Source organism: Mesitornis unicolor, unplaced genomic scaffold, assembly GCF_000695765.1.
Source record: "Mesitornis unicolor isolate BGI_N332 unplaced genomic scaffold, ASM69576v1 scaffold14049, whole genome shotgun sequence".
Lineage (NCBI taxonomy): Eukaryota > Metazoa > Chordata > Aves > Mesitornithiformes > Mesitornithidae > Mesitornis > Mesitornis unicolor.
Genome location: NW_010206898.1, coordinates 4,039 through 26,350, shown reverse-complemented (window position 1 = coordinate 26,350; position 22,312 = coordinate 4,039). Strand labels below are relative to the sequence as shown.

General features: G+C 42.5%; 1 protein-coding gene across 1 annotated transcript; it reads left to right on the top strand.

Moving 5' to 3' along the window:
- Positions 1-3,831: 3,831 nt before the first annotated feature.
- On the top strand, positions 3,832-21,352 carry CBFB (core-binding factor, beta subunit). Its single transcript, XM_010191951.1, has 3 exons — positions 3,832-3,944; positions 7,987-8,082; positions 20,917-21,352. Exons 1-3 carry the CDS (start codon positions 3,846-3,848, stop codon positions 20,983-20,985), a joined length of 264 nt encoding a protein of 87 aa, XP_010190253.1. The 5' UTR covers positions 3,832-3,845; the 3' UTR covers positions 20,986-21,352.
- The last annotated feature ends 960 nt before the right edge of the window (positions 21,353-22,312 follow it).

Below are 22,312 nucleotides of genomic sequence, written 5' to 3'. Positions count from 1 at the left end.
AGCGTGGAAAAGGAGGGTGCAGAATGAGAGAGAACTTACTCTCCTTTAACGTGTGTATAATAATGCTTAGTTAAGCTGTTTACTGACAGAAAACCAAGTTTACTGTCACTGTCAGAAAAGCCTCATTTGGTTTATAGGGTGGATTTAATGGACACAAACTGGAACACAGGAGGTTCCACTGAAATTGGAGAAGAAACTTCTTCTCAGTGAGGGTGACAGAGCCCTGGCCCAGGCTGCCCAGAGAGGTTGTGGAGTCTCCTTCTCTGCAGACATTCAAAACCCGCCTGGACGCCTTCCTGTGTAACCTCATCTGGGTGTTCCTGCTCCGGCAGGGGGATTGGACTGGATGAGCTTTGGAGGTCCCTTCCAATCCCTAACGCTCTGGGATTCTGTGTGATTGCTCTCTGAAAGGAGACAGCTGTGTATCTTTATCCTATAACGATGTTTCTTTAGGTAGTAATAAATTTGTCCACTGAATGAAGTTGGTAGTTGTCTGACTTCCAGCCTCTCCTTGTTCCTGCTGCTCTCTGGTGCTTTTCACCTGAGTGCCTGAGTTTTACAAGGCTGACTTGCGGATATTATTACAAAAACCACCTGGAGGTATGGGCAGGTTTTATAAAATTATATAAATGCTGTTAATTAGCAACAAAACATCAAAGTAATCACTTTGAAAGAAGACTTCCTTTTATCTACCTTTAATGAAATTGTATAACTCAGTAATATTAAGGGGGGATGTTGGGGTCTTTCTAGAAATAACGTGGCTTTCACCTTTGCTGTCTTGCTGTGACTGTTTTAGGGCAATTTCTGGAGTGTAGAATTCTGAAAGATTTTAAAAGATGACTTTGTGCTGGGTTTTGAGGTGCAGTAACAGATCTTGTGCTCATAGACAAAGGTAGTAATTTATTAATATTCTGGTAAGTTCGGAAATTGAAAGGGAACCAGCATGGCTTTATCTGAAAAGGAGGAAATATGTGGTTAAACGGTTTTGGCTGCAGTCTTTGGTGGTTTCCATTCTCCAGAAAGAGAAGGGGGAAAAGGAGTCTAAATTCCTTTCTCTAAAATAAAGGAAAAAGCACCAGTATGCTTTATTGCATGTTTTAATGAGAGAAAAGTTCCTGCATAAGCGCATGTGGCTTCCATATGAATTAGACTGCATTTACATGATTATATGGTAAATTCAAAACTCAACTATCTTGCTGAGCATTTCATCCTCTCAGAGGTGGATAGTGTTTATTATCCAGATTTTGAAGAGCTACTGAGCGCAGTGGCGTGAGGCTTTAAGGGCTCTGATTCGGGAGCAGAGAGCTTTATCAGGAAAGGTCAGACTGCGTGGCAGCGGTTCACAGCCTGCCTTGTCAGCAGCTCAGCTGCTGGTCAGCGTGCTGAGGGCCGATAGTAACCAGCAGTAATCACACCAGCTCTGTCGACTTGTTTCTGTGATCCACCTGGACTTGCGAAGGCTTTCACAGAATCTCCAGCACTGCTCAGGCCTCCCAAGTGATCGTCGCATTTGAGGTACGGAGCCCTCCGAGCTGCCACTCTTTGCACCCGCCTATGAAGTTTGCATGTGATGCACTGGCAGCTGCTGAAATGAGGCAGACAGCAGCAGTGTGATATTCCCAGCCAAAGAAACAAATAGAAAACTTTACTCTGGACAAAGCTAGCTTTTGTCATCTGTGGGAAAGTCCTATGTGACTTTTGGTGTCCTGGACTTTTGTTGTGGGCCAGAAGGATAAGGGAGGCTGGGTGAAAGGTAAACCCTAAGTGAATATTAGCAAAATGCTGATTTGCTTCTGCAAGAAGTAACTAGCAGAGTACAGTCTGTTTTGTCTTTGCAGACCTGTAGTTAGGTTATGCTGCTTTTTTTTCTTTCTTTTGAATTATTTTGCATTATTCTAAGAGAAGGACAACTTTTGATCCTGATAGCCTCTTTAACTGTCTTTCACTTCTAAACTAATTACGCACATCTATTGAATTAACGGTGCATACTTCGTTGACTTCTTGTGAGGTGAATGAGTGAGGACTGCTGAAAGGGAGTAATGTTGTATTTCGTGTGTCTGAGATGATTAATCTTGAAATGAGGGCTGTGGGAGGTGGTTTCCTGGTAGTCCATGTCTTACTCACACTGGTTCTGACGCGTCCGCTCGCAGCGGCTGTTGCCCGGTAGATCTGCACCCTGCGTCAGCACAAAGGACATAGGTGTGATGGCTTGCATAGCAGGGACAGAAAACCACTCTGTGCTGCTCTTAGCGGACACCCTGCATTGGAGAGCTGATGCAAAGACGATATGTTTGACTTAACCTCCATTTCTTCATTATTGAGCTGCTGTGTATTGTACTAATTAAGGCTTCTAGACTATGCTTTTTCATACTGAAGTTTGATAAGTTGTAAAAATCAAGCTCGGGGACTAAATACGTGTTTTCTTTGGCAAATAACATTAGGTGTTTGTCAGTTGCTTTCATGTTATTCGTTCCATTTCTTCCACTTGTGGATCACCTTTCAGGTTCAGTGCTTAATTTTACCAGAACAACCTTTACATAACCAAGGCTCGCCTTCCTTCTGCACCTCCAGTATCTCTAAGCCTTTTTTTTTCCTGCTTGAGTGACCTTAGCTGATAAATGTGAAACTGAGCAGGTAGGCACAGTCGGGGTGCTTTGAAATGTGTTGCAGCACTAAATATCAATTATACTTTGAGGATCTGCCAGAGGATGAATTTAGAGCTATTAAAGGAGGCGCTGTATGAAAATTCCCCTGCTTAGCTGGGCCACCCTTGAAGACCAGAAAGTCTTGACAGGATTTTGAATGTCTGGGCAGTGTTTAAATCTGAAGTGGGTGCAAGCCTATGTGCATGGTTTGCCTCTCTGGCAATTCAGCATAGACAAACCTCTGTTCCATGAGGGGTCTGACTTGCCAAGTAAGCTGAAGTAACTACTGAAGATTGATTTTCTTCTCAATTCAAGTAATTCTGGTTTGGGGTTTTTTTGGGTTGTATTTTTTTTAAGGCTGATGCCATTAAATATAGGGTGTCAAACTCACTTAGCATTGCTTTCCTCTCTTTTTAAATTTGCTGCGTGGGGATTAGTCTCTGGCCTGTAGAAGCACAAATACTTTAAATCACTGTATCATCTACTGCTGCCTAGATGCAGGACTCATGCATTATTCCTTGCTGCAGCTCAGGGCACTGTGCATGTCGATGCAGTGGATGGGTTATGATCATCTGGTGTTGCCTTTTTGAAAAGCCTTTCACAAATGCTACTGCACACACAGGAAGACTTTATTTTTAGCACGGTGTGTGTATGTAGTGTATTTAACTAAACTCTGACTAGTTCTTAAATTTGAGGAGGATTGAGACTGGTGCTCACTCTTTGTTGAAAGAGCAGAGGTACTGGGGTAAAATACAGTGCTGCTGGGGAGTAGGAAAGCATGTATTCATTTAACAATTTAAATGTGCTGCAGAGGATCGTCCCCGTCTGGCAGCGTGCCCCTTTCTGAGGCACAAAGGTAAGCTGACAAGGAAAACCAGTGACTTTAACTGAAAGCAGTAACAGAACTCTAACCAAATCCTGGTGCACGGCAGTGTATGAAATGAGAACACAGCTTAAATTTATTCCATCCACTACAGTAGGCAAATGTTACAGCACTCGCTTGATTAAAATGAGTTCTTGGAAAGGAGGCAGGAGAAGCTGTTAAGTGGGAGTCTCATGTTACCCACTGGTTTGGATGCTCTTGTAAGAATACATATAGAAGCTTCCTGCATCAGTATTTTCATTGTGCAGATGTGTGTAAATGCTTTCAAATTCCTAGCGCGTGTTTTGCTTTTATTTTAGGTGTACTTGAAAGCACCTATGATTCTCAACGGTGTCTGTGTAATCTGGAAAGGCTGGATAGATCTACAGAGACTGGATGGTATGGGCTGCCTGGAATTTGATGAAGAGAGAGCACAGGTAAGACAGTCTAGACTTTATGGTGAACTCAGCTGTCCATATTTGTAGCTTGATAATTTAGAGTGGTCCAAAGTGCTTCTGAATACAGGAGTTTGTTACACATGCAGAGAAAAAAAGGGTGAGTTGTTTCCTGTAGCCTTTTACTTTCTCCTCCCAAGTTCTGTGTTGGTACTCCAGGAAATGCTTATTTATAATTTACCCTCTACCTGTCTGTAGCTACTTTCTCAGCAGTCTTTTCTTTGGAAGAAGAGTAACTGCTGTAGACTCCATTGATCAGAAGGCCTTTAGACTATAATGGCTTGCACAGCAAGGTCAAATGTAGACCCCTGAGGACCGTGCAAGATAAATCCCAAGATTTTTGATCTATGACAATTAAGTTTGGTACAGAACACTGTACACATGACTTCTGAACTGAGAGGAGACCGATTTGAATGTGTGCTCAAAGGAGGTAGCATTACTCTTCTCCAAAATTGAACAGTTCCTGAAAATAGTGGGCACCCTTTCGAAAAGGGGAGTGGCCAGGTGACCTGTGGGTTTAATTTTTCTTTTTAATTTCCTGGTAAATGTTTTTGCTTGCTCTTGGATTATTTTAGCTTCCCAATGCGTATAACACTGTCTTAGCTACGCTTAAGAATTCCTTTTTGTAAGGCACTGTACAGACACAGAAGTAGCTGCACCTTTGCTGTTGCACAGTGGGTCTTACGTCTGTACGTGTTAGTATTGTAAACATTTGGGCAATCTCTTACATTCTTGAGTTTCCTTTTTCCTGTATCTGACATTTTGCTTCCTTTTTTAAAACGGTTGTAGTATTGCTAGTGGCAGTTGACCTAACTGCTGACTTTGATCCAAACTAACATTGATGTCAGGACGGGTTTCAGTGCCCCATGCTGTGCAGCATAGTGCCTGTGGTACCCACTGTCTTTTTTAAGAAGATTTGGCATTCGTGCAGCCCCCGTGCACACACCTTACTCCCATCTTCTGGAAGGCTTGACTTACACAAATGCAATGGTCTTGGACCGCTCCTTACTAATACTGGGACCAGGTAAAATTTTCCATTGCTGCCACACTTTGGAAATGCTGCTGTCCTTCACCAGGCCGAAAATACTTTTTGGAAGAAAAACCATGTGCATAATAAAGTACTTCAGTTGTAACTTTTCAGCTGGTGTTCCTTCCATGTAACTCGCAGCATATTAATGTCTTGCTACTAGCAGTCTTATTTTTGTTCCTGGAGCCCCTGATTCATCTCCCTCTTCAGTCTTTAGTGGACTAACACACGCAAAGCTTGAAATACATGCTTGAATATCTTCCCCGCTTGGGGCTGAAAATTCCCTGCATTTGATAATTGTCTTGAGTGTCATTAAAAGACTGCTTCTGTCTTCAGTACTTTTGTGTCTCTTCTGTAACAGCGCATTCTTGCTGCGTAGCTTTGGTAGTTATTAATGGTTGAGGGTTATTCTGGGTTTAGGGGTTTATTGTGTTCTGCTCTCATGTTTATACAGCTCACATTTTACTTATCCTTTTATTTCTTAGCAGAGTCACACCAGGAGCATTTTTACTGATTAAAACTAAGATGGATGAATGATTGGGTTGCATAAAATCAAATTTGCAAGACTCTACTTAATAGATTTGGGTGGCACTTGAAAAAAAGCTTCGTTAAGCTCCTGTTGTACCACAGCCTGGGATGTCTGTTAGTTTCTGTTATAACACATCCCCAAGAGTAGAGCGGGTTTGTTTGGTTGTGCTTGGTTTGTTCTTTTTTTTTACTTAAAAATATGTTCTGATACTTTGTATCCCCTTACTCATACAACAGTAAACCAGTGTTTCAGCTGTCAACGTGTGTTCATTCTGGATAGAAACACGCTGATTCCATTCCTATGAATTTCTGACTTGGATTCCTGTGAATAAAATATAAATATAAAAAAAATGTATTAAATATTTTGGCTGAGGCTGTATGTGTGCCTTTTGTTTCAGTAGCGCTTTAAAGGATGGTAAAAATGCAAAAAATCTTTTATTAAAAAAAAACTGCTTTCAATAGTCTTTTTTTTAAAAAAAAAAGAGCGGTAAAGACATATGTGACTTCTGGAAGTTAGAAATAAGGCACTTCTTGTGTAGTCATCTGGGAGACAAGCATATCTATTTGCTCTCTAACTTTCTGCATTATTAAGAGCAAACTTACTTTCACTGTCTGACCTTGGTTGCCACGCATTGCACGAACGTTAAGGCAGCTGTAAAGGACCAAACTCTGCTACTAAAAGTAGTAGGCACTGTTAAAATGTTATCTTACTGGCAGCTTTACACATCGCCTTTCAACGCCGCTTCCTGGGGACGCGGCTGTGCGGAGTTATCGACTGACAGATGTTGGTCTTTAACTGTGTTAGGCCGCGAGGGGCACTCATTCCCCTCACTTCACAGAGCAGCTTCAGGGTGCGCGATTGCGCCGACGGCAAAAAAGGCAATTTAGCGTTCTCTCGGACTAGAGATGCTTTATCTGAAATTAAAAAATTTATGCACTTAATCCCTTGGTGTTTTAAAATTTAGTTGGGTTCTCAGCATGGTTTTGTCCTCTGCAGTCAAGGTTAGGATTTTTTTTTATTATTATTTAAATCTGAGTTGAAAATAACACGTGTGTACGTGGGAATCGTCAGCAGAGTTCGTAGTAATTCTAGTTGAGGAGTTAGGCAGAGGGAGAAGCAATACAGTTCATCACTTACTGTTTAGTGGAGCCTCTTTAGACTTGACTCCTCCATTCTGAACATTTCAAGAGTCTGATGGAGAACAGAGGCATCTGTTTTAATGTGCTGAAAGGTGTCTTTAGAAGAACTGTGGGAGTGGAGCATCTCCCTTATGAGGAACGGCTGAGGGAGCTGGGGCTCTTTAGTTTGCAGAAGAGGAGACTGAGGGGAGACCTCATTCATGGTTATAAATATTTAAAGGGTGAGTGTCACGAGGATGGAGCCAGGCTCTTCTCGGTGACAAACAGTGATAGGACAAGGGGTAATGGGCACAAGCTGGAACACAGGAGGTTCCACTTCAATTTGAGAAGAAACTTCTTCTCAGTGAGGGTGACAGAGCCCTGGCCCAGGCTGCCCAGAGAGGTTGTGGAGTCTCCTTCTCTGCAGACATTCAAAACCCGCCTGGACGCCTTCCTGTGTAACCTCATCTGGGTGTTCCTGCTCCGGCAGGGGGATTGGACTGGATGAGCTTTGGAGGTCCCTTCCAATCCCTAACGGTCCGGGATTCTGTGAACTGATTTGTAACCCAATTAGTAACGGCTTGCATATTAGTAACACTTTATTGAAAACCTTTTTCTAACAGAAAATAGGTTTCTAAGGGTTTTCAAGCATTAATTTATTAAATCTATTCCTGTGCATAAGCCACTGTTGAAAATAAACAACAGGGCTGTCAACCTGCAGGTTTCTTCTGCGTTGTTTGTGAGTCTGTACAAATTAGTGGAGGGATAACTTCTGCTTTGCACTTGCTAGTGCATCGAAATTTAAATAATTTAAATGATACACAGGGGTTACAAATGTACGTGCTGATGCATTTTTGGCAGCTTTTGATAAAATGGAGGATTTATTTGGTTCGTAACTTAGATAGTACTTTTTTTAAATGACAGAGAAGTAAATTTCCGTAATGTATGTAACGATGCCAGTGAATTCTGTCCAGATATATCTGTGAATACTGTCTTCAAAATGACCTTGATAAGGAGAATAAAATGTATTGCCTCTTTCATATAACTTCTGAGGATTCCTAGCTTTTGAAAAACCAGGGGTGTTTTAAACTACTGAGAAGCAGTTCTTCTTTGCAGATGTATTTTAGTAGTGCCCCTATTGCAGCTTTGGTTTTCTCTGCTTCAATGATGAAGGTGAGTATTGTTTCATTAACCTATAATTGGTGTTTGCTGGAAGTCATCTGTGTTCTGGCACATTCTATAGGACGTACTTGTCTGTCTTTTCCTCCAAGTGATCCCTAATATTCAAAAGAAACGTGGTCTGGTAGAACCGAGGGTAGCCTTTTGTGTCACTCTGTGTCTGGTTTGTAGCAGGAGGATGCATTGGCACAACAAGCCTTTGAAGAAGCTCGGCGAAGAACTCGCGAATTCGAGGATAGAGACAGGTCCCACCGGGAGGAAATGGAGGTGAGGGTTTCACAGCTGCTGTCAGTAACTGGTTAGTACTTTCCCAAAACTTTAGATTGTTTGTATTTATTTGTCTGTCTGTACAATGTTGTGTGTTTGCTGTTCGATGTTGTCATATAAATACTGCGAGATGTATTGTTTTCAACTCTCATTAAATGAATTTTAAGGTTTTGATGTTTTGATAAGCGTTCTCTGATTTTTATCCCTTTTTCCTTTCTGTAGATGGCCTTTTCTGTAGGTACTTAAGCTATAAGGACACATTTGTTCACAGAGCTGCCACCTCAGAGGATACTTTAACAGCAGAGAAAGGGATCTTTTGGCACACAGATTTCTCATGAACGCAGGAAAGGCTTTGGGAGCTGTGGACACACAATTTTGTAGCTCACCACTCTGTGTTGTGAGAAATGTTACCAGTGAATTTAATCAGGTGCCATTTTTTTTCACCACCTCCTTTCTGTTGAGTCTTACTCCTCCATCTCACTGATGTAGTTCCCCCCCTGTCTTGTTCTTTGCTTCTTGAGGGCCTCAGTCTTAAATCTTTTCCTTTCTTGATGAGAGCAGAAATTACTGGGATCAAGAAAAGAGGAGCCAGAAAAGGGAATGGAAACCAGCTGCTCTGAGATGTCAAAGGCAGGAGCTGTAAGAGGACAAGTAATACATAAGGAGAGTTGGAGAGGTAAGGCAGGCTGTAGGTCAGGGAGGGAATAGGGAGAAAACAGAAACGCTTTGAATGTCTTTCCCTTCCTAACTCTGTTTCCTACCTTCTGCTTCATTAGTACAGCCTGACTTGACTATAATCAAGTGTGATCAATCCAGTGCTTCTCAGGTTTTTAGAAAATTTGATCACTGTTATTGGCAAGCTCCTTTTCTTCCAGCATCCTTACTGATAATTGAGATGACTAAACAGACTTCCTTCCCTTCCAAGTACAATTGGAAGACGCCAAGCATGAGAATGAGAGGGAAGAGGCAGATATGGAGAGGAATATCTCTCACTTTGAAGGGATGGCTGGTGTGTGTCTCCTCGCAAACACCGATGCAGCCAGGTTAGATGTCAGCTGTAGCAGGGAAAATCCTTGTCCTGGAGGATCCACTGCCACTGGATCCCTGGAACAGCAGCTGGGTTACCCGAGTCTCTTTGTCTTGGTCACAGCGTAGCTGAAACCTGCTTGTTAGCTCAATTCCAAAGGAAGGTAGAATTAACTGAGAGCTGCTCATGAAGATCAGTGGCAGCCTGCCTTGATTTTAACACCACAGCAGGAACTTTAAGCCTGGCCTTATGTCCTTGACCTCAATTTATTTCAAGCTTTTCTTGATTTATTTTCCTTTACTGTGCCCTTCTTTTCCCTTCCTGTTACTTCAAAGCAGCCATGTGTTTACAGAATGCTGAAGGTTAAAAAAAAAAAAAAAAAGGCTTTGTGAAATAACTTCTGGAGCTTTGTGAGACTTATTCTTTTCTCCAAGTGTAGAAAACACTTATTTGCAGCTATGATGCGCAAAATGTCTTTCAATTAACAGTGAAATTGAGGTAATGTTGAGCATCTGGGGCTTCATGACAGGCATCAAAACTTGTGACACAGACACAAAAAACAACACCCCTGGCCAGCTGCAGGAGCTGGATTCAATAACTTCTGAGAAGGCTCTTGCTTTTAATGAGACAGCAGACAGTTGTTATTAAATGATGTCCTTATTAGCTGCCAGTACCCACTTAAAACAACAATAGTCCATTGTCTCAGCTCTGAAACACTGGCATAGATCACCTACAGAAAGGAAGAAGTGGAAAAAATAGTGGCTCAAAATATGTTTAAGCAGAATGAGAAACATTGTCAAAGGTTCTTCAAGTTTATGTGATGTCAAATGCACGTTTTAATAATTGCAATACATAATAGAATAATTTTGTTATGCACACTTTATTTTTTTGTGTTACTGTACGTGTTTAATATGTATAGCCAAGAGATTTTTGCCTCGGTTACTTGCTATAATTGGGGTTTATTTCAGGTTTCATTTCTGTTTGGGGGGAGATGTCCTGGCCACGTATCTGACATGTTTACAAATGAGCTTTTGCGCTCTGCATCTTAGGACAGCATAAAAATCGGGATCTTTTGGGACAGAGGAGAGGGTGGAGATGGACTTACAGAGCATTCCTAAGGAGGAATCAGTTTTCCAAACCATTTATTGTTTCCCTGTCTTGCACTTCAGTTGTATTCTAATGCAGCATTCGGGCAGAACCAAATGAGCTTTAATCTGTAAGCACTTAGATAAGGTGCTCATCATCATCATACGGGATTCTCAATAGAAAGTATTGCATAAATGTGCGTTCCCGTGTTAGTTGTATTTGTTTGTGGATTTCAGCTTGGGAATACGGTTTGTCAGTTGTATCCTCCTGAGGATTGCATTGCTGACAGCTATAAAAACATCAGTGCAGAGCATATTGGGTACTGTTCGTGTCACTTCAGTGGATCAAAGAGTGTCTTTGCACTACATCCATGATACTTGAAGGTTTTCATAGGGTGGCTAGAAAAGGTGGGTTCTAAGTGTGCAGAGTGAATATTTACTTATGTTACTACACACGCAGATAAAGATCTCCTCAGCATGATCTTGTTAATGTATCTAAACACCTTTCATCATTACTAGAACTTAAAATTTCTCTTTCCTGTCTTGAGTTTGGCGCTGACAGTTAAAAATTGGAGTTGCCAGACCTGGAACAGGATCTCATCAGTGTTAATGATTGTTTTAGGAATTGCACCACTGTATAAAATCAGGATATTTCAGTCAGTGGAATTACAGCTGAAATGCCTTTAATGGAGACCAGATTCTGCTTCAGTGGGGGAGGGAAGGGGAATCCTGTAATATCCACCCACTCCTACCCAAAACAGAGGCGCCAGCTCTTTGGAAACATTTATCCATGCAAAGCCTGGCAGCATATGAAAACGATCAGATTCACTTCTTTATTTATACAGCTTTCTGTGTAGAAAAGATTCCCTATTCTCAGTGTCTCTGTAGGCTTCTAAAACGAAGCGGTATAGCCTTGCCCAGGAGTGATCAGGGAAGGTTGTTGAAAACAGTTTAAATGGCTTTTGTGTGGCTGCTGGTGATAAATTGAAGGGAGGGGAATAGCAAGTGCAGTAACAATTTAGGGATAATCAGTACACTCATTTTCAAGTACCCTAAAAAAAAAATCAACCAACCGTTCAAAATAACTCCAAACCAAAAAATCACCAACAAACTAACCCCTCAGAGTGCTGCCAGGTTTGTTTACCTTCCGTTCACCATCTCATAGCTCTTCCGTGGATTACTTCCTTAGCACAACAGATCTTTCTTTTAATGAACATATTCTTTGCATCTGCGGGCAGAAGCAGTAGTGGTTGGTAGGTTGTGCTTGAATTTTCAGATATGATCATTTTCTTCTGCAATTACAACATTCCTCTAATGTAAATAGGGTGTGAGTGGGTTTAGGAATTTTCCTTGACACTTTGAAGTGCTTCAGAGTACACTCTGGTGTACTTTTAACATCGTTGGAGTTTTGAATGCAAGACACTGGGGTGTCTTTCTGTCAGTTTATGTCACTTGGTCACATCAGATACACAAATCCTGCCTCACTGTTCAGGATTCTTTTGTTTCAAAGATGCTTTTGAAGTCAGTGAGTGTTTTTAATTAGTTTCTTCGTAATCAGTGATATATTCCAATGGCTTTCACTTGTACAGAGAAGTTGGAGCTCCAAGACAGTGCATGTTTAATGATGCACATGAAGAATGTTATCCCCAGTTAAAGACTGTTGTAAAAATAAGCTTCTGAAGTTTAAGAGCACTGAGCTACTTGGCAAACTTGCACTTCTAAATGGCTTTGTACCAGTTGAAGGCAAAGCTCTTTCCGTGAGCCAGTACCACACCATGGCGATTTTGCTCCAAGGCCATTGCTTCAGGGGTGCATTCTGGAACTGGTGCCAGGTACACGAACTTGCAGTATTTGAGCATTTCCCTTTGCCAAACTGATAGAGTGAGGAGACTGAAGGGGTATCAGTGAGGCAGATGCTTAATTTTCCCTGTCTCTTTATCCCCTCGTGTCTTGGCTGGAGAGTCAGTACCAGCGTTTTCTTCTGCTTGGTGTGGTTTCGGTATGAACAGAGGTTGGCCCTCGTGTCTTGGCTGGAGAGTCAGTACCAGCATTTTCTTCTGCTTGGTGTGGTTTCAGTATGAACAGAGTTCGGTGTCAGGGTAAGAAGTGTTCTGCAGAAATCCCTGTCAGGTTGCTGTCTAGATATGCTTGAATCCTCCAGCTAAAGGCTTTTGCTCTTTATTCACTGTTCTGGCCTCAGTAGCATGATGCAAAATGCATTACGCTGTCCAGAATCGCTTTGAGAGAGAACTGTAACTCCAAAACTGATCTGTTCGGGTGAGCAATCTGCTTGTCCTACTCTGTTACTCCTGGACCTAGCTATGAGTGCTCTCCTGACTGCTTTACCTAGGGCTGGGTTGGCTCTCCTCTCAGTTTTCCAACGCAGTTTGTTCCACCAGCACTTTCGAAATGTTGTATTTTTCTGTTTTGTGTTCATTTCCCCTGTTACTGCCGTGTTCTTTCTTTTAGCAGCACCGTCAGTAAAGAGGCAGAGTGGTTTGCTCTTCCCTGAAACAGTCTGGTCTAGCAATCTGTCTGTTTGTGGTCTTGTGCTAAATATAAATTACATTAATGGCTAAGCAGAGCCATTTTAGGTAACTGCATGAAATTCACAGTTTCAAAACCTTCATTTTGCTGAAAGAAAGAAACCAAAAACGCCCAAAAAACTTTTGTGACTTTTGTTTCTTCCACTGGAGATTCCTCTCGATACAGAGCACTGAAAACCCCCACCAATCCCACCCGTTGAAACTTGCAGGAGTAAAAATTTATCTGCCCTGGGTTACTGTGCATTTTGTCTGGGAGTCAAGCTGAAATGAGAGAGGTGGAATTCATTTAATTGTGCTGAAGTTGTGAAGTCTTAAACCAGGAATTTGCTACAGAAATGTAAACAGTTCACAGTTAAAACAAAACTGAGTGGTGGGACTCGCTTTCCTATTTGAGGCAGTGAAGTTTTTTTCCCTTCATTCTTTAAAGAAATAAAGGGAGGTGAATTTAAGATAATACTATCAGTGTAAATAAATGCTCTGACTAATAGAAGGATTTTTGTCAAGTATAACTTGCTTCAGAAGAAAACACATTTCAATAAGATTCTTGGTTTTTTCTTCATCAGCTCCTGACTCGCAAGGTTTTTCCCCTCAAAAATTAATCTGAAATGAATTTTAATTACTACTTATTGTATGTCTTTTCCAAACTGACAATGATACATAAATAGTACAACCTTTAGTACAGCTTTTTGTATGGGAAAGAATCCCAGACTGTTGATTCTTCATATGCAGTGGGTAGTGCAGGCTTGGTATGGGCTTGTGAATATGAGCATATAAAGGTATATACACACATATATGTTTATGTATATGTATATGTGTGTGTGTGTGTGTGTATATATAAATAAGATTTGATTCTGTTCAGGATGAATACAGTAGAATTTAGACAAAAAGCATTAAGGTATGTGTGTGAACGTGTTGCCTCAGAAGGCTCTACGCTGCGTGCAGTAGGAGTAAGGCAGTAATGTTATGACTGGGCTGTTTCACGAGAACTTGGTGGTGGTGGTGGCTGTGTAAAAGTGCTATGGAATGCATATGTCAGAAAAACAATTTGTGCTGTACAGAATCAATGCTGACCGGAGTGGAGAGGAGATCAATCTTGCAAATCGGGGAATACTGTGATCTAAGCGTCTTCTTTCAGTCAATGAAGGTTAGAAAGGGGCTGAGGAACGGAGGAATACTGTCTGGAGGCAATCAATGTTAATTATAAATTTATAACCTTTCTACCAGCCTTCAAACAATGCTTTCTAAAAGGGAGCACTTTAAACTTCTTTCCCTTGGAAAAGAACTTTTCATACAAAAGCAAACACTTTTGCCTGTACCTGAAGCTCTTAGGAGCTTACTTGGTTGCCATAATTTTTTGTTTCTTGGTGTGTTACTGCAGTCCCGTTGCCTGTGGTGCACCCCGGTCTGTAGCTTCATTATGGCTTTTAAAGGAAGATGCGACGGTTGCAGTGATTTCAGGCAATTCATCAGGAACTGGTGAGCAAACTGCGCTCCTTGGGCTGGTCGTGCTCTGTAGCTCTGAAGTGGCTGCTGGTGGGAGAGCAGACTCAACACATAATGCAGTTGATGATGTGTGGTTTTGGTGAAGAGGACCCAGTTTCTAGGAAGTAGGTAGCTGGAAGCTTGAAATCTTGATGGAGGTAGATGCTAAATGATTTTTATCTATGGTCTTTGTGAAGAAAACTGTTTATTTCAGCTTTCAGCGAGCTTGAAAGGCAATCAAAATGGATGTACGAATAAAGATGAGCACCAGATACAGAGCTCGTAACATTCACGGTTTTACAACTTCAGTCTGACATCCAGATCTCTTGCCAAATCTGAGGGACTGTTTTCCATTACTTTGCGTAGTTGAGGTGGTCTTTGGCATCGTAATTAAAAAAGATCAAGGCTGCTGCTTCTAGGCTACAAAGTCTGGTGCTGGCTGACTGTGGCTTAGGTGCAGGAGGCGGTGATGATGGGTCCCTTTGCTGCTGTAGCTACGGTTGTTCTCAGAAGTGAAGATTTGAGAGCAAGAGTCTCTTTTCAAGCCCCTGAAAGCATAGAGGGTGCTTCATCAGGCTGTATCTGTGACCAAAGAAGTCATGTTATGGATGAGCCATCGTTCTTACTGCCTTGTAAAGGCCTGGTTTTGCTGACTTTAATTCTGAGAAGGCTGAGTTTCCCCACCCTTGCTCTCCTATTGAGTAAAAGTGATGGAGGTGGAGGCACGGCCAGCGTTTGAACCACGTCCACGTCTCTGCAGGAGAGGCCGTCGTGAACCAGCAGCTCAGGGAAGAGCTCGCAGTTGTTGCTTCTCTCGATGTGGGTCTGCCTCAGTCAGCAGAACCGATGTGGAGGTGTGCGTGACTGCAACCGGTCATTTTTCTGAATATTGCTCTTTATTTCAGGTTGGTTTTTCCCCTTTATTTAGGCTTTGGGGTTTTTTTGACCTGCGGTTGTATGCTTTTTAGCAAAGTATCTGCAATGTGTTCTCGAGTTGGTGTTTTTAATCCTTTTCAGGAGGTTGACGGTCCTTCTAAGAGAATCCAAATGTTCGCTGTTTAGTTTCTCATAACATAGCCTGATTTTTCACTTATTTAGTAAATTATAGATGACAGATGCCAAGGCACATAAATGCATCTGCTCTGTCTGTTCCAGCAGCATGCAGATGCCAGAATGCAATTAAAGAATTGCAGTGGGGTTGTCCATGGAGAGACTTTATTTTGGCTAGTCTCTGTGACAGCCCTTCTTCAAATTATCTCCCTCCTCCTCCCCTCTTCTTCACCAGTGTCCCGAGTTATCCATGCACTGCATGTTGTTGTTGTGACTACACTGCCTGCTATTCAGAGGTCCTAATTTTGCCTGCTGTTTTTAAGCGATTCATCAAAAAGGAGGGCCGTCTTCATGGCAGCCCTGTCCACCCTTACTCAGTTTATCCCCAGCTTTCCCCGTTCTGCTTTCTCGGAGCTGTTGTGCAAAGCACACGGTGGGACTGCGTCATCTTCTCCTGGTGAACTCACGTGGTGCAGGGAGTTGGTTTCCTCAGGTATGGCAGAGGCTTGAACACGCACGGCTGCTTTCTCAATTCTCAAAGGCGGCTTAAGGGGTTTTATTGGCACTTCTAAAAGCACAACCTATGCGGCGTGGGTCAGGATTGAGTGCCTGGAGGAGGAGGATGGTGTCTGACTTGGCTGCTGCTTGTGTGCCGCCTTCCTTAATTGCTGTTATTCTTAGATCTGTTTTACTTAAGTGCCCCAGTAACATGTAAATGCTCCAATATGATGCTCGTCCAGAAGAGTCACAGTTATAAGTTGATTTGATGGCTTCAAGCTATCTAATTTATTAAGAAAATGAATATAATATGGATATTACTGCCTCATTCTCTTGATGTGACTTTTAGCACGCACCGGTTATGCTATCTCTGTTTAGGCTAAAAGCTCAGAGATAACAGGGTTGAAGAGAGAAAGATGTAAGAGCACTGCAGGGGATAGTTTTGCATTTGTTCACCCTCAAGTCAAAATGATTTTCTTAGTAACTTTTCCCTTGTTTGTTGGCGTGTTATTACCCCTGTGGTATCAGCATTATGCGTTCAGCGTGAATAAATCTGGAATAAGGAGGCTTGGAAATGGGTTTTTGCCAGATACGTTCCTGCAATTCTTTCAGTCGGTCATCACGCTGTCTCCAACGTTAGAGGTTTCAGATGGCTTCTGGCCAGTCCTAATTCCTTCCGTATTGCAGAAGATTTGCATGGCTTCATGTGCTGAAAGCTGAGTGCGAAGTATTTTTGGGTATTGAAACTCCCTATGTGTCCATGGCATTAACTGTTCAATTTCAGGGTATTCAGGGGCTGGCAGTGGTGGTTAAAACACATTTGTTCTTCAGAAAATTCCAGCAGTGATGGTATCTGTGTGCTACTTACAAGTTTTTCTTGCAAGCGAGTCTTTGCCATCCTTGTGCCTAAGTAGCAGATGAAGAACATTGGAAGTAGCGTTCCTTCAAACTTAAAAGGAGCATTTGACTGAGAAATGAAATATGCCGAGATAAGATGAATAACGACTGTTTTGTCATGACTCACTGCGCATGACTCATGGCAGCGTATTCCATTTCCCCGTGGCAAAGATAGATGCATCTTTCTTAATTGAAGCGAGTCCCCTTAATCTTTTGAGAAGCTGAGGTCGTTAATCACCGAGAGTAATTCTGATGCTTCTGCGTGGCGTCGTAAGGTAGGCACTTCAAAAACTGCAGCCAGTGCTGCAGGTCGGAGGATTGATTGGCTGTGCGGAGAGCAGGAGACCCCAGATGGAGACACTTCTGGAAATGGCCATTTTACGTGTGTAAAAGGGAACTTTTAGCTTCCTATAATAGACTGAGGAGAACCACCAGACGCTACCGTGCTGGTACTGCACTCCTCCTGCAAGTCAGCGTTAAGGATCTTGTGGCATTTCTTATGAAAATCGTATTTTGCCCATTGTCAGCAGACAAAAATACCCTCCAATGCCTGATGCTCTGCAGCGTGCTTGCTGTCTGCATACGAGGTGGTTTCTCCTGTCTTTTGTGAGTGTCCTTATTTTTTAGATTCATACATATATGATGCTTCTACATCTTTTTTTCAGCTTGTAAAGCACAGTTGTGGTTGCATGCTGTGCACATCCGCCGTGGCAGGATGGTGACTGATAGAAAAGTGCATTTCACGTGTTTATTTGTGCACAGAAGTGTAGCACAAGCAAAGGAGCGCTTCTGAGCGAGACCGGGCTGCCGTTCCAACGTGCTGCCGTTGCTTCTGTAAATCCCCACTTACTGTAATGCAAAATTACACCTTTATCCACATATACCAGTGTAAGATATTGTAATGACTGCTTTCAGGACGTTTGAGGGTAATTTGTTGTGCCTTTTGCATATCACTTGAAAGGGCAAGTCTGGTAGTTGTTCAGTAGTGGCTTCTGCAAGCTCTACAAGTAGCAATGAGGTCGTGAATCATGTGAATTCTTTCATATGTTTTGAGACAAAAGGCCACTTTAGGCAAAGCCTAAATGCAACCATATGGCCATACCTTGGAGCCTTTGCCAACGTTTGACAATAAAATTGCTGTGCATATGATTTGTTTTCTGAAGGAGAATCTCCGTTGCTCTTAGAGCAGCAGTGTAACAGCGCTTAACTTGCTGGTTTTTGTCTAGTTCAGTGTACAGAAGTTTATCGAGTGCAGAACTGGCAGCTGGATTGGTGTGAGGTGGGTAATTCTTAAAGACAGCGCATGCCTTTTGTTTCCTTTTAGAAGAAAGAGGCAGCAGTTAAAACAAGAAGAAATCTTGCTACGGTCTGTTCAGTAGGAGAAAAGTATGCAAAGAGGAGACGTTATCCTTTTGTTAATTTAGTACAACTCTTCAATTAATGTGGAAGGATTGATTTAGACTTGCTGAGCAAGCGTTTTGTATTAATAAAAGTCTTTACAGCACAGTTTACTTTTCTGTTTGAGAAAGAAACACGAGTGTGGGCTTTCTCTCATCAACTTTTCCACAGTGACCTTAAGAGTCAAAGCTGAATGATTTCGCTTTTGGAAATAAGGTGTAAAACTCAGTTAAATGCCATCTCCCAGTATTCTGCACCTCTACAAAGAGAGCGGTTTGAAAAAGCTGCTTCAGGAGCTGAGAGGAATACGCCCTTCAGCACTCGAAGTCTTCAGTGCTGTGATTACAGCCGCTTGTTTAAACGTGATTCCTCAGAAAGATTACCAAGAAATCTGTGGGTTTGTGCACGGCAGCGGTGGCTGCTGTCATCTTCACAGCCCTTCTGCCTGTAGGGAAGGCAGATTGTTCCCTTCAGTCAGAGCGTGACCAGTGCAGATTGAACAGAGCAAGAAAAAATACCTCACCCCTGAGTATCTAAAACGCAGCCGGCAACAGTACTGCATACGTAAAACACAGTACGTAGCAATTGGGGTATTTAAAATAGTGAGGGTGTTTGCAAAGCAATAGTGGCAATACAACCACTATAAGAGCAGAAGTCTTCTCTGGAAACGTGCTGCTGACTAGAGGGCTTTATTAAATGAACTCTGTGTGCATCAGAACGGGATCGTTGCACGTGAAAGGAAGACACAACTTTAAATCGGTATTTGAACAGAGGGAAGCAATTCTCTGGAAACGTGCTGCTGACTAGAGGGCTTATTAAATGAACTGTGTGTGCATCAGAACAGGATCGTTGCACGTGACAGGAAGACACAACTTTAAATCAGTATTTGAACAGAGGGAAGCAACGCTTCTGGAATATTGCATCCAGTTCTGGGCCCCTCAGTTCAAGAAGGACAGGAACTGCTGGAGAGAGTCCAGCGTAGGGCTACAAAGATGATCAAGGGAGTGGAGCATCTCCCTTCTGAGGAGCGGCTGAGGGAGCTGGGGCTCTTTAGTTTGCAGAAGAGGAGACTGAGGGGAGACCTCATTCATGTTTAGAAATATTTAAAGGGTGAGTGTCACGAGGATGGAGCCAGGCTCTTCTCGGTGACAAACAATGATAGGACAAGGGGTAACGGACACAAACTGGAACACAGGAGGTTCCACTTCAATTGGAGAAGAAACTTCTTCTCAGTGAGGGTGACAGAGCCCTGGCCCAGGCTGCCCAGAGAGGTTGTGGAGTCTCCTTCTCTGCAGACATTCAAAACCCGCCTGGACGCCTTCCTGTGTAACCTCATCTGGGTGTTCCTGCTCCGGCAGGGGGATTGGACTGGATGAGCTTTGGAGGTCCCTTCCAATCCCTAACGGTCTGGGATTCTGTGATTCTCTTTGGGAGAAGCTGACGAATTGCACTAGGAGCGTAAAATCAGGCAGATAACTGGGAGAGAAGTGAGCAGAGAAAGTCTTAATTTGGAGAAAACGACGTTGTCAGCACGTGCCAGAGGGCCAGGCGTTGACAGACGGGGCTCACCGTTCGTGTGGGAGCTGGGGTAACCTGCGCTGGCGGGAAGGCTTCCTCTGTGTCAGTAAATGTGACTCAGAAGAGCCCGGGGAACACCTCAGAGCAGCGCTGGTGTGGCTTTAGTGAAGTACCCGTATTGTTCAGTGTGAGCTGTGAACGTGGCTTCAACTGCAACTTTCAGTGGTGCAGCTGCCTGCAGTAAGTCTGCCCCTGCCTCTTCCAGCAAAATACCAGAGGCCTTTCGAAGGAGGGAAGTGGTCACTTGTTTTGCATTTTTTGGGGAGCACTTTTTGATGCACTGAAGTGGCAGCTGGCACATACTGGATGTTCCCAGAATCAAAGTATTGCTTTAAAATATTGCTGTACTGAAACTTTTAACGTATTTTATCTGCAGCTTTTGTGTGTGCTACGTGAAAGCAGCCTGGATGTGTAGAAAGCAGATGGCAATGTCTCCTACTGTCACTGATATTATTATGACTGACTGTCTTGATTTCCTCTTTACGAGGCCATCAACTCCAACTGTTTAACTGGATCATTTATGTAAAGGAGAGCTCATGTTACTTTTCTTTTTAATACAGGGGCACAATCATAAGTACCAGGGGTTTGTATTATTGCTAACTTTACAGGTGCACCAAAGGGAAAACCACGGATGCTGCAGTAAAACCCCAGCTTCTAAGAAGTGTTGAAATGTGTGTCAATGTGTAGATTAAATGGTGGTGTTGTGTTACCATGTTCTAAGTCTCTTTTACTGTAGCTTCCTTTGGAATAATGTTTCCCACATAAAAATACTGAGGGGAGTTTTATTTGGACGCGCTGTAGTGTACACTGCTGCCTTGGGTCGTAGCCTGTCTCCCCAAAGCCTTGATCCTGGAAACATTTACAGAAAAGATTAACAGAAGGGGGTTTCAGAGGAAAGCAAATGTGTTTTGGAAGAAGAGACACAAAATTGCTGCTTAGCTATTCTGGAAGTGTCGTGCCGGTTGTTGAAGCTGAGCAGCGTTTCAGCCCGGCTGCGGCAGGGACTCTGTGACAGTCAGAGCGTGCGCTCGCTCCCCTGAGTTCAGGGGAAGCCTGGGGCTTCACCAAGTTGAGAAGGCAAGAGTAATTTTGATGTGAGAAATGAATGTATCGGATGCTGCTTGAAATGGCAAGTTTCTGCTGTAGAATTGGCGATGGTCTTAGTCATGTTAATAATGGTAATAACACATGGTAATAATAAACTGTAGAGATTAACTGAACTGGCGAGTTTTAAATAACTTTGTTGATCCTAAATACGTGTTTGTTACTCCAGGCAAGAAGACAGCAAGACCCTAGTCCTGGATCCAACCTGGGAAGTGGCGATGATCTCAAACTACGTTAATCAAGAGCAGCAGGCGTACCGTGGGTCTGCACACGTGCATTGCTTCTACTTGGCAAAGGATTTAATAAAAGACCAGAAACTGTGATAACTGGGTATATTATGGTCTGTTTCCTGACCTGCGGCAGTCGGAGTCGCCACGAACTGCCATGGTTTGCACTATGTTTATGTTACAATACCTGCGTTTCCCATTTTAAGCATGTAGCCAGTGGCAATCTGAAATTTTGGGGTTTTTTTTCTATGCAAACTTACTTTTGTTGGCACTATTTTAGTGAAATGGAAACTTATGCAGCTATAAAACCGTTTTGTTTTTTTTTTCTCAACTGTAATAAAAATTGTCACTTAAAAATAGGTCAAGATAGTACAGATTTAAGACTTCTTTTGGTTTTTTTTGGTTTTATATTTTGTCGTTGTAAACTGCTGGAAGCCAATGCATTCCAAGCTTAATGTTTTTAATATGGGCTTTTGGATTTTTTTGTTTTGATCGTCCTTATTGTGCTCCTGCTTTATTTTAGATACGCATTCTTACCTATCTTGCCATTTTCTATTTTTTTTTTTTCTGAATTTGCAAGACCTTCTTAAAACTGGCTGACATTATTTTGCGTTATTTCCAAGCTAAACCCAGTGAATCAGAGCTGTTGGAATCGGTTTTCAAACGTTGTGGGTTTGTCGACGTTACAGTTGCAGTATTCTTTTTAACTGCTAACAAGCCATTGGTTCCACTTTTTTTAAACTCTTAACGCTCAATGTGCGTTTTCATGCATTATTGCATTTTGCCCCGGTATCCGCCTTCGATTTTTTTTAAATTCTGTATCGAGTGAGTTTGGGTGGTTGTTACGACCCCTGTATGTATGGTACTTTACTGAAACTCATGGGAAGTCGCAGGCTGGCTTCTGTTTTATTCAGGGATTTTTTTTAAACAGTTCTGAAAAGGGATACTGCAACTCTACAACAGGATTCGACAGCGAGGTGAACTGGGGAACGGAAGCGATCAGCTGCCAAGGCCATACGTATTCAGTCCTGTTTGAGATAGCTGCTTCAGGTATATCTTATATCATAGGCTTTTTGTAAAGTTGCGCTGAATGGTGAAAAGCTGAGATGAGGTTGTGTGCAGAAGATCTTGTGCATAGGGCACTTCTGCGAAATCTTACGCAGATTAAGACTACATTGCAGTATAGATTGCATTTTCTAACAGGGTAAGATTTGGGATGAGCTACTTTGTGAATTACCTTGTTTTCTTTGGGCTGGTGGCTGGACTTGTTCCAAATTCTTTCCTTGCACCCAATATTTGAAGGAAATTGATTGGAAACGTGATGTCCTTTGGCTTTGT

Bases quoted from the DNA above. Each gene is read 5' to 3' on its own strand.
- CBFB (XM_010191951.1), top strand. From the start codon at position 3,846: ATGATTCTCAACGGTGTCTGTGTAATCTGGAAAGGCTGGATAGATCTA. The intron at 3,945-7,986 runs GTAAGACAGTCT...TCTGGTTTGTAG, and splicing joins TTGATGAAGAGAGAGCACAG to CAGGAGGATGCATTGGCACA. The intron at 8,083-20,916 runs GTGAGGGTTTCA...TTGTTACTCCAG, and splicing joins CCCACCGGGAGGAAATGGAG to GCAAGAAGACAGCAAGACCC.